General features: G+C 37.2%; 1 protein-coding gene across 1 annotated transcript in view; it reads right to left on the reverse strand.

Annotated features, from left to right (window-relative positions):
• Nucleotides 1-224: 224 nt before the first annotated feature.
• Nucleotides 225-12707, reverse strand: part of TRMT44 (tRNA methyltransferase 44 homolog) — a 13375-nt gene continuing 892 nt past the window's right edge. The window contains exons 2-11 of the mRNA XM_026034062.1: nucleotides 11742-11951; nucleotides 10786-11005; nucleotides 9979-10047; nucleotides 8889-8996; nucleotides 8107-8178; nucleotides 5654-5760; nucleotides 4897-5080; nucleotides 3170-3560; nucleotides 2215-2331; nucleotides 225-734 (exon numbers count right to left, since the gene is read on the reverse strand). Coding sequence (XP_025889847.1) covers nucleotides 502-734; nucleotides 2215-2331; nucleotides 3170-3560; nucleotides 4897-5080; nucleotides 5654-5760; nucleotides 8107-8178; nucleotides 8889-8996; nucleotides 9979-10047; nucleotides 10786-11005; nucleotides 11742-11951 — 1711 coding nt within the window. The 3' untranslated portion in view covers nucleotides 225-501. The remainder of the gene's footprint in view (nucleotides 735-2214; nucleotides 2332-3169; nucleotides 3561-4896; nucleotides 5081-5653; nucleotides 5761-8106; nucleotides 8179-8888; nucleotides 8997-9978; nucleotides 10048-10785; nucleotides 11006-11741; nucleotides 11952-12707) is intronic.

Raw genomic sequence — 12707 nt, forward strand, 5'->3', positions numbered from 1 at the left:
GACCATACTTAATAAAGAAAAAAGAGATAGTAACATGGACAGCAGGCTATCACAAGTCAGAAAAGAATGAACTCTCTCTACTTTCTGACTCTGAGCTGCAGTTAGTAACAGATAATCATAAATCTTCCTGAAAAGCTTTGAGTTAATTTGCAGGACTCATAGACACATCATCATATCTAAATGAACTAATCAATGATGGTAAACCATGTCCTGTGATTTTAAGAATTTTTACTATTCTAGTTATTCAAAGTATATTGCAAACGCATGTGGGAAGCCATGTTTTTAAAAAGTCAAAAATCTCGAAGTATATACTTTCCCACACTCTTAATTAATACTAAAATAAATCAATAAAAATACAGCAGAATTTATAAAGAAATTGGAAAACAAAATACATATGAATCAAATAAAAACCTTATCTGCAAGTGTTCATGCACTAGGCAGTCCTAATCAATCACAAATCCATCCACGTACACATGTTTAAAAATAAAGTGCAGCATTTTATTATTGTATATGTTTTTTCTTTTTAATAATCTGAGACTGTCTTAGCTCCTCAGTCCCATGAGCATAAGGGCAAGATTCGGATGGCAAAGAACACCCATCAGGATGGTGAAGGAAAAACCAACAGAGACGTGTTTTAAATGCTTYGGCTGAGAGGCGTCTTTTTACTTCGGGCATGTTTTTCCTTGCTGGTTTCTCTTTTCTCCAGTCACGAATGTGAACTCTCCCATTTAGAACTAGGATTTAAAAACAAACAAAAACATACAGCTGTTAATAGAGAGCCATGGGAATTGCACTGGAATAAATGTACAGTGACATCCTGTGAATCAAATACATATGCTACAAATGGATCACTCGGGCAAAACCAAAATGCACCATTTGCACAGAAATAGGAAGATGTGCACAACAAACTGAACTAATGTAGACACAGCCTAAAGAAGAATTGATTGATTGTCCCTGTGAGATGTTTTACTGTCATGGCAAACAGCCTGAAGCTCCCTTCTATCATCTTTTTAGAGAGTTGGCTTGTTTTCCATTTTTTCCCCAAATGCCATTTAGGGCAATATAAATAAAAATCCTCTAAATTCAGATCGCAACTCCTGAACCTTCTACAAACATTAATCTTTCCCTTGTTCAAAACTTCCTTATTCCACATTTAAAATACGATCAGCAAAAACGTTTAGCAAGAGCCTTTGGCAACTTTAACTAGAAAGAAAGACAAAGACAACAGTTCAACTGACCTAAGTACAGACTGTACGAAAGAGCTGACAAGTCTAATGTTGCATAGCAAGCAACAGTCAATGGGTAGGAACCATGGTAATTAACAGGGATCCAGCACAGCACAGTTCTTTTTGGTTCTTAACTTGATTTTTTTAATGCATTTGCTATGTTAGGACATAAACTGTATACACATTTATCTGTGAGTATCTGTCAGCAAGTTACATGTGTAAGGAAAGCAGAATAGAACAAAGAAAAAATAAAGAGAGAAAGAAATATGTAAAGGAAAAAACCCTCAAACAGTTAAAATAAGGACAGAAGACTCTCACACCGATTAATTGCCATATTCTATTTTCATATTCTCTATCTATATTCTATACCTAAATCTATATCCTCTGTATCACACTTGTGTAGCTTGGAACATTAACCCATGCCTTGCTGTGTTCTAAAGCTGGCCACCCAGACTACCATGGGCTAAACAAACACATTGAGCCTCGCTCAGCCTAAGGCTCTCGAGTGGACTATTTTTAACCTCTACTGGTATTTATTTTGTGGGCCTTATTAAGCCTCCATTAAAGCTCAGTGGAATGCTTAAATGAAATTACTCTGTCTTGACTTCTGCCCTCTCCAAAAAGTCATTACAGGAGAAATGAAAGTTCTCTGTAGTTAGGCTATAGCATCCAATTAACCACTTTAAATAAAAGGCTGTCCTGCTACAGAGCTGTCTTTCCAGACACAAGTGGTATAAGAGAACAGTCCTTTGCTGACAGCTCCTTTCTAATCTTATTCAAAGGAGTGTTTTAACTCAGAGTATCTTGCAGCAATAAAGTAGCACAGAAGCACCACCCTGTTTCCCACAAAGGCATATGCAGCAATTAAAAAACTCCGACTACTGTGGTAAGTAGAGAAGCTCAGGAAAGCTATAAAGCTGATTATTAAAAAAGAGAACAAACAAACAAAAACAAGAATAGAAAGATCCACTCTCTCTGCAGTATTTACCTTCAAATACTTGATGACTATTCTTGAGTAGGGTCTGCAGGCCTCCATACTCACTCTTCAGCCTTTTCAAAGTCTCTTTATTTAAGTGCTCTGCCACTTCTTTCAAGGAAAGGCTTTCTGCAAGGAGTAAGGATGCAGATATTAAATACATACATTCACTAAAAAACCCTCTGCTTCTCCCACTAACTCTTAACTTCTGCATCAATTAAAAATTACAAACAGAAGCTATGAATTACCTACAAGCACCGCAGCAACTTTGTACTCCTAGTACCATGCCTGGTATTTCATATGTATATTGTCTGCAAAATGGAAGCTTTCATTCCACAGGTCTCAGAATTTCCCCAAATGAGAAGYAATTTACCACTCTGCACATACATTTTTCTATACAGTCCTCATAGTGCTAAGCACTGTTTTTATGCATGCAGTACAAAGACTCTGACTCGGTATCTCCTAGACCAGATGACAGAAGACTGAGTAAATTATGAAATTGGAGGCAGGAAAATAGAGGATAGCAGTAGCCTAGAACTTCTATTCTTTTTCTTTGGGACTAATCTGAACATTCCTAGCCATGCGATGACCAAATGGCACTACAAAGCACTTCTTACAGAATTATAGCCAGTAATTATGTGACTATCCAAAAATGAGCCTAATATCCACCCAAAATAGGTACAGACTGATGTACTTTGGGCAATGGGGAGCAGTTTTCTTTTAGTTTTAAATACAGTATTGATTTTGGCTTAGCATTTAAGTGCAGAGGAAAAATATAAAGCAAATAATACAAAACAGAATTCATATGCCTTAATTACACCCCAGTGTGCAAAAAGACASTGTTAAAAAAACCTCTATCTTTCCAGCAGCGCTTGCCATTGCTTTTTGCTATTGCTGATAGAGATTGTTACGTTATTGTAAATTTAGAGTGAACAACCAATGTACTTTATTGGAAAACCAATCTCACCTCCTTGATTCCAGCTGTTGGTACTCACACTGTCCGTACTACCGCATGATTTTTCTTGGGTTGCATTTAACAGCAAGTTTGCCACTCTCAGAACCACATCATCTACAAAATCCCGTGGGAGAGTAGCGCAATTCCTGACTTGTTCTTCTTTTTCCCGGGGCTGAAATCCGGGCATCCAAACTCTACCAGTAGTCTCAGCCTCATCTCCAGGAGATTCAGTGCCCGCTTCCTTGCACACATTGTCAGAGCCATCGTTATGATTAAACCCAGTTCTTCTATCACGTGAGTCCAGAGCACAAGGCTGACGATTATGAATATACTGGGTTATCTGCTTGTCAATCACAGCATGTTGCACAGGTGAATAGGTCCTATTTTTCCCTATAAGGCACACCTATTGCAGGAGAAACAGGGACATCCTTATTTCTATCATATTATTTATGGAGTCCAATGTTATACACAGTCGCTCAGCCTGCACATGACTTACTGGGTTTCTAAACCTATCCAAATGAGATGTCTATTGGAATTCAATGCTCTTTAGTCTGARTTGTTTTGTTTTTTAAATTTTGGAATGATGGAAAAAAATCCAGTAATCAAACTGTAATCCATCACTCCAACGAGAATAAAAAGATTTTTCCTGGACCTCAGATTAATTCCAAGATAAAGTCTGAATACCTCTTTTTACTTCAAGAGTATTTCATTTTGAAATTCATGGAACACAGAAAGTCAGCAAAAACTGAAGGAAACTAACAAAGATAGTAGGGAAATTAAGGTGAAAAGTGAGTGTATAAGTTTTTCATCCCATGATGCATAAGAAATAACCATAAAACTTCTCTTTGTTGTCTTTGGAATTATACTCCTGACCTTAGCAAGTCATAGAATCATAGAATGCCGAAGGTTGGAAGGGACYTCAGAGGTCATCGAGTCCAACCCCCCTGCWCACRCAGGGTCACCTAGAGCACGTGGCACAGGGCTGCATCCAAGCRGSTTTTAAAGATCTCCARAGAAGGAGACTCCACAACCTCTCTGGGCAGCCTGTTCCAGTGCTYTGTCACYCTCACAGTGAAGAAATGCTTCCTTAAGTTCCTGTGGAACTTCCGATGCTTCAGTTTGAAGCCATTTCCTCTAGTCCTATCCCTGCCCACCACTGAAAAGAGGCCGCCCCCCTCCTCCTCACTGCCTCCCTTGAGGTATTTATACACGCTGATCAGGTCCCCCCTCAGCCTCCTCTTCTCCAGGCTGAGCAGACCCAGCTCTCTCAGCCTTTGYTCATAGGGCAGATGTTCCAGGCCCCTGATCATCCTGGTAGCCCTGCGCTGGACTCTCTCCAGCAGCTCCACATCCCTCTTGTACTGGGGAGCCCAGAACTGGACGCAGTACTCCAGATGTGGCCTCACCAGGGCTGAGTAGAGACGGATGATCACTTCCCTCGACCTGCTAGAGACGCTTTTCTTAATGCGCCCCAGGATCCCGTTGGCCTTCTTGGCCACCAGGGCACACTGCTGCCTCATGGTCAACTTGTCGTCCACCATGACACCCAGGTCCCTCTCTGCGGGTCTGCTCTCCAGCAGGTCCACGCCTAGTCAGTGTTTTTAACATCTCCTCAGAGAACATTCTCTTAAGTAATGTTGTTGACTGCAGTCTGGTCTTATACAACAGTAATAATGATCAAATATCCATATGCTTTAGATAGCTAGCAGCACTATTTTTAAAAAAAATTAAAAAAATACCCTTTTAGTTGAAGGAATTCTAAGGCAATCTTCTTCTACATGAAAGCCGCATACAAGTCCCACTTGGGAAACAAAATCTAGGTATTCTCTGTACTGAGTCTTCTTGCTTTGTCTTCGGCTATACTTTCCATGGAAATCAAAGAAGCAACATGGGAGCAYAAAGTAGCAGCAAGAATACGAAGACCTACAAGAAGAATGACAAAGGGACATAAATGTTAAAAACAAACAAGTAAACAAATCACACACACACACAAGCAATAATGGCAATTTTTATAAGCTAAAAGGCTTCAAGAAATAATAGAAGTACGTTCCCCTCTCAGTAATTCTATTTGTATAAGGATATTGTTCTGCAAATTATTTGTCACAGAAACGTGGTAAATTGATTGGTTTTACTGTGGTAAATTGACTGGTTTGTGGGACTCAATCTTCAGGCATGGACCCACTGCTGCAACCAGCTGTGATGAATAGAACAGTTTAAAAAAAAAAAAAAAAAAGAAACAAAAGAAAAAAAGGCAGCACAGCAGTAATTTTTCACAGGACTGAAATTTAAAGAATGAAAAACAACTCCATTTTGGAATTTCAAAAACTAAATGCAATCCTATTCTTAATTCTTTAATGCAGTAAGTATYACTTCCACATTTCTTTATCAAATTAAGGAAGAAAAACTGGTCGAGTAATCAGCTGGCATCATGGGCACCAAGTTCTACAGAAAGGACAGCTGCTGCATCACAGTTTTTACCCCTTTTTTCTTCCATACCTAGCTGCAATTACAGGTATCCATGGTGTTAATTCATCTGAATGGTTTCCTATTAACCAGTCAGCATCTGGAAAGAGATGGCTGTCACCTGGCATGATTGTACATTCCTAAAAAAGAAAAAAAAAAGCAGCCTTTAAGTGTTCTTTAAGTGTTTAATTGTCTTTCTTGCACTCACACAAATGTTTCTAAGAAATCTGTTTAGCTCAAGAAACCCATAGGACAACAACAAAGAAAAAAAAAAAAAGAGAGAACCAAGCTCAGAGAAACAAAACAAAACACACAAAACATCCACGCATTTGAAGGTGTTTGTACTACAAAGTTACATAATAATCTTCTCCAAGAACGCATACGAAGATCTCAATTCTTCCAAATATTTGGCAGATTTAAAAGAAAAAAATCATATTTGAAATAAAGGTCTCCACTAATATTTTGGTGAGGCGCTGAAAACAGTTACAGTTCTTCCATTTCATGTACGTTTTGTTATTTAATGTATGTTTAGGTATTTTCTCTGGCTCAACATTCACACACATGCAAAACAGTGTCTGTATGGAAATTCAGAAGAAATAGTTTAGGATGTCAGAAACCTCAGAATATCTCTACTCTGTCCCAAATTCTCTCTTCAGAAAGCACTAGTTTGGGCATTTTAAGCATTAGTAAGGCGTGTCACTGTCCACTTCAATCACTTCAAAATCTGTCCATTTTTGTAGTATATAAAAACATACTCAGAAAACATGCACGTTTAACATTTGTGGTTGACAGGATAACACATATTAACCCAAGTGTTCAATATATTTTTCTTATGGTTGACTAAACAAGTTTCATTTTTGAACTCTGAATTTAGACATAGTTTGAGCTATCCATGCCACGTTCTGCATTGTGACAGCTGTTATTACCAAACCTGTATTTCTCATGTCTGACAGCAGTTTGGTGGTGCTGCATATGCCACCTGTAACATCTTTATTGTTGGTATTGGCATCAAGTGTCACACAGGGCAATATTTATCTTGCAACTCATGCTTTAGATAAAGATCAAGGCAGAATTCACTTCCAAGAAGAGCAAAAAGGCTGTGAGGTGGTGAGTTCGTCTTCCATCACTCCTATGGCTAAAAAGGTCTTACACAGCAAGCAGAAGAAGGAATTATGTTTTTCCTCCCAACTCCCTCCCACACAAATCAGTGCTTTGCTCATATGCCAATTGATTTTTTTTCATATTTTTAAGTGCAATCAGATGTATTATAGCATATTAATATTTTATATTCTTCTGTCTAAATTTATATGTCTAGATATATATTTAAATATACATTTGTGTATATACTATATAAAAATATGAAAAAACAAGAAATATATTGTATTAATAAAGAGGATGAAGTACAACTGTTGTTTGACATTTTAGAGAATCTTTTCTCAAATCTTTTAAAAAAGTTTTGTTTGTAGACTATACAAGGAATTTGGCAGCTGTGGCTATCTGTAACCAAAATACAGGGTGGCAAAGGGTTCCACAACAGTAACTTTTCCACCCTTCCTCCATCTCTCAAAGGTGAGGATTGCTGTTTGGTTAAAGTTGCTAGCACTCAGTACATACAATGCATTCAATACTGTTAAGCAAATTTACTGGAGAGTAACTACAGAAGGAAAATTCCTTTAATATAACATATAATTAATATAATACCATGAGAATGGGGTGAAAAGTTTCTGAAATCTAGAGAAGAAACCAGGAACACCTCACCTCCAAAGGGCAGCCATTCATCAGCACAAACATTTAATGACTCTCAGAGCAAGAACAGCTGGAGTTAAAGCGAACATTCCTGTGAACTATTTCTGTTGTCACAGACATACTAATGTGGAATTTGAAATATAATCCCTCTTTCAGACTCATTTTCCTGTCCTGTTTTCTGCAGGCTATTATTTCCACAACTTAGCACAAAGTCAGTACAGCAAAAAAAGGCTCCTCTCAGGCTCAACAGTTTTGTCACAAAATAGCACAGAGCACGCTAGAAGGACACTCTAGAAGGTCAGAATCACTTTCAGAGTGGTTCTGTTATTAATTTATGAATAAACTATTCATAACTTGGAACATTAATTCTTTTATGAGGTACAGCAGTGCAAAAAATGCTGCTGAATACTGACCTTTCAGCAAAAAGGTTCCATAATGTGCATGAAAATAGAAACAGGAAAAAAAAAATCACAATAGTTTGTTTCAGCTGAAAAAAAGTAAGAAATTTGAAAATATGTAAGGACGTCATATTGCACTGCGCTCTCAATTCTCTTTACAAATAACTTACAATACCACAGGAGAGATGACTGTCATCATACCAAGTCCATAGAAGGTTGCAGACAACTATCAGGTTTATAGAACCTGGTATGTTTGATTATATTTGCATAAACACAGCCTGATGTACTGAACAAAGGAATAAAGTTATAAATGGTTGAGATTGACATACATTTGCATTATACCTCTAAATGAGTTTCCGGTCCATACATGTCCCATATTTTTCTTCTCCTCACATCAATGCCTCTACCTGAATGCTGAAATATTTCAGAATAAAGAAAAAAAGTATTATTTAAAAAACTCATTTTACCAGAAATTTTCATACAAGCTCACTAAATTGACAATCGATTTTCCCAAGAGTGGAAAAGGTGGTTTTCGAAAATGGACCAACTGAGCACTTCCCTGGGTATTGTTGAATCTCAGGGACCTTTTCTGCTGTTTCTTTTCTGCTTGTTTCAAAAATTATGCATCAAGAAAACAGAATTTGCTGTACTTCTGATTTCAATCTCCAGAGAACAGTGCATTGGTAGGACTTTTCCCGGTTACAAATACCAAGGTTGTTTCTGAAGCCATGGAAAAACTTTTTCAAGAGGCAATAAGATTTCAGAAAACAAAAAAAAAAATAGAAAACACGACTAATTTAAAGTCTCTTGTGAGAGAGAATCTCTATTTTAAGATTTCTCATTTGTTTAATCATTGTTAGACATAGCAAAAACTACATCACTACTTTTTCTTTTTGCTGTTCATTTCTTATCCAAGAAAGATAAATAGCCTTCAGGGCAACCAACTGCACTAATAAAAAAAAAAAAAAAATAGATACAAGACTGGAACGTGTTCCTCATAGCTACAAAATCCTGTTCATGTTACTATAAGAATTAACTGAATTTTGACTATTTGTATGCTAGATAAGAGGAGAGCAGAATAAGGATACTGAATAACCATTACAAAACACCCATACGTTATTTACCCCTTCACTGCTCAGAATGTGAACCAGCAGACCATTTCCACAGCCGAGATCTACAAATGACTGTTTCTTGGATAACCTCTTTTCCTTTCTCTCTTCTTCCCACAGAACCTAATACATGAAAAAAAMCACATATATTTTAGAATTATGCTCTCAAATTTACCTTAAAAAGCATGGTCTATATAAATCTCATTAACAGCTTTGGTGCTCAGCTGCAAGTAAAAAAAAAAATTTATACAGGCATCTTGAGTTCTGCCATTTATGCTCAAAAACATTAACACCTTAACTGAGCACTTTAGCATCTGTGACTTGCTTAGACTATAAGGCATGTGCAGCTCTATCTGGGAGTGTTTTACCCATCTGTGGGAGTTAGCCTTTACATACTGCACCCAAGGATGGAGTTTCACCTGAAATTGYAACAGCGAAAGCAAAGAGGTGAAAATACTTTTAGTACTCAATTAACAAATAAGTGGTAGAAATGGGTATAAAACCATACCTTATCTTCAAAGTGAACACTATTATTTCCCTGATGTCTCAGTGCTTTTGGACCTAATCACTTCAAATATACGGTTAGTCTACTTAGGTCGTCAATCTCCTGTGAAAGAGACCTGCAAATCTTTATAACATGTTCACAGAGAAGTTTCACTTGCTCTCTGAATTCAATTTTCATTTGCTGCATTTATTTTTTGTGGCATAGTGCAGCAATAAAAACACTTCCACTGATTTTCATTTTACTGTCACATTTAACTTACTCCATTTCAAGAGGCCTGCTTTTTGTAATCATATGCTATATGAAAATCTCTATAATTTGGTAGTACTCTCAAGGGTGTTTTAAACTCATTTTGAACTGAGTTATAGCCACAAATTCTACTATTTAAGTTGCACTTGAAAATACTGTAATAAATTCTGCCTTTCCACTCCTCTTAAATGAAAAAAAAAGGCAATCAAAAAACTCTTCCCTTGCCCCTTCTTTTTCTTTGCATATTCATAACTGCATGTCACTGTATTTTAAAGAATGTAATAGCAATACAATGAAAGTGATGTTGTTTAGAAAGGTTTTAATTTTTCCTACTCACGCAAAGCAGTTGCTTACCAGTAGATAAGCAGCAATGGCAACATCTTCATATACAAATTTCTCAGGATCTGTTACTTCTGGCCACACCTTCAAATAAAAAATAGAGGAAACACTACCAATTTCTAAGCCATCTTGAACTAATTTGAATAGTATGCTCAGAGTGATTTGGATACTCTTATCCTTTAACCGGCTCTAAATTTCATGAATTTCACGTTTTAACTTCATTTAAAAAATACAARATGAATGTAAACAAAGAATCAGTTTTTTTGATTTGCACAAAAGAGTAGTGAGATAAAGAATACCTAGTATTATTTAATTAATAAAGTTTCCAAGAAAATTATTTATGACTCCATATGTGCAACTCAAGTAAATTGCCTCACTGTATAGAGCATCCATTTATCCTTTTACTTACTGCAGTTCTCACAGGGGGAAATGCTCATTCTCTTGTTATGTGCAGCATTAATAGGATTGCTATTAATAAGCCTATCTTCAGGGCATAAATTCATCCTACCACAATATCATGAGAAGTCAAGGTGATGCAAAAGGAAGAAAAAATACAATTCCTCTTTTGTAGCAAAAGAGGAASTAAGACAAAAATTAAAATGATATGCTCAACAGTACACAACTACTGCAGAGCTCAGGACTTAACTAGGACTTAACTAGTATCTCACCATAAGCCCAAGTTTCCTTTAATATTACTTTTATTAGTGTATGTAATGTATGATTTTCAGTTCAGTTCTTCCAAATAGTGAAATATGCAATTTTGCTAAATACTAAATAATGCCAGAAAAGCATATTACTATTACCTTTTATTGCTGAACTTACCTTTACCATCTCTTTATATTTTTCTTTAAGTTCTTGATAAACCTGGCTGTATTTTGCCACAGGAATGAGTGAGAGCGTGCTTTTAAACTCACTGTGCTTTTTCTCCACAGACCATTTAGCCAGTTTGGGTAGCAGCTCATTTCCAAGCCATGTTAATTTGGGGTAGGCAACTCCATCTGAAAACCAATGTTCTGTCGATGACACTGCGATAGATATAGACCTTTAAAAATAAAACAAGCTGTATAAATACAGTGTTTTAATACTTTAACCACCTGAATAGAAAACAAAACTGTACAAAATTTAAGAGGAAAATAAACAGATTATCAAAGGTGTAAGAGTAGATTGAGGAATAAAGAATGTAATTCACAAAAACAAAAGAAATAAAAAAGTGAACCTCTTGAATAACTGAATAGTCTCTCCTGAATTTTGTTAGCCCATTATGTGCTAATTCAAACACTGCATCTGAAAGTCTATTCTATCTAGATCTACCACAAAAACAATCTATGGATTTTTATATGACGAACAACCTGATTCAACAAGCTAATCCAAAAGCTAACAAGAGACAGTAAATACTTCATAAAAATCAGCAAGTCAGTAAATTTAGCAGGAAAAATTATCATTATGCACATTTCACAATCTCTTTTTTTCTTTTTGCTCTCTTTAAAGCTATGCAACCTACCCATGTACATACTGATGTCCTCAGATGCACTGCAGGATGAAGCTGCAAATGTCCAGATTTTAATGACTGAAGCACTGCAGGCTCCAAGTAGCAGTTTCCAATTCTAACATGAAGCTTATTAAAAAACAAAGAATCTGATTTCTCTCAGGGGTCTAAGCTGCCTCTTCAATATTAGATTACTCAAACTTCTCTACAACACACATTCACAGTCAATATACACACTCAATATTGAAAAAAAAAAAAAAAAAAAAAAAGGATTTCTCACTTTCAGACTTACCATTCTTCATCTTTTATATGTGTCAGTTGAATTTGATACACATTGTACTTTCTTATCTGATAGTTTCCTTCAGCGGTCTCCTCCAAAGGTAGAAAGGTCACAGTCCCATTAACAGTATCTGAAAAGATTGGTAAAAAATGGAACTTTATTCCATGGTGCAACCCTTCCGTCTGCTTACATACCAAAAAGCAACAAGGTTTTATCTCCTTCCTACACTAAGTGCAGACCAGTAAGGCAAGATCTAGGACAAGGTAGAAAGAACTCCAAAGTGATGAACGGACTCATTTCTCTGTTCATCTTGCACCCAAAACCACTCAACTGCTTGAAGTCTCAAAACCCAACACTCTTCTGCATGACATTTTCCTGAATGTCTAATATCCTGATTAGTAAAACTAACCACATTCTTTAAACATGAACATATAGCTAAAGCTATATAATACAGACGTTATCATAGTCATTTTCTAGCCCCAAACGGCAACTTTCCCACATTTCCTAGTAAAACCAGACTCATGGGCAGCTCGTTGTGACCTAACGAGCGCAGATAAATCCCTTTGGTTGGCAATACACAACCAGAGCAGCATTAACAGGCACCCAAACAATATAACCGATACCTGGGTGTTTTATTGTGTTCAAACACAGCATCTAATGTCCCATTCCAACAAAGCATCAARCACCATCCAGCTTCTCCCGCAGAGCTCCTAGCCTCAGCCTGGCACAAAACCCAGCCTGCTTTTTATTTACAGCAGTAAATGAATTTAGCTAGTTACAGCAATAATTTGTAACCCTGAGSAGAGGCGACCTGAGTTTAGGACAGGGCTCCCGCCTAACACTGCGACTACTACTGCAAACGTGGCAAACGTCTGGGGTGTGGGCGCGGCGACCGCGGCCCTGGCAGCCTCGGGGGGCTCGAGGAGGGGCCCGTGCACCCCCGGTGCCGCGCTCTGCCCCGGCCCCGCACCTCGCAGC

Source organism: Nothoprocta perdicaria, unplaced genomic scaffold (assembly GCF_003342845.1).
Source record: "Nothoprocta perdicaria isolate Ctin4 unplaced genomic scaffold, notPer1 scaffold_14, whole genome shotgun sequence".
Classification (NCBI taxonomy): Eukaryota; Metazoa; Chordata; class Aves; order Tinamiformes; family Tinamidae; genus Nothoprocta; species Nothoprocta perdicaria.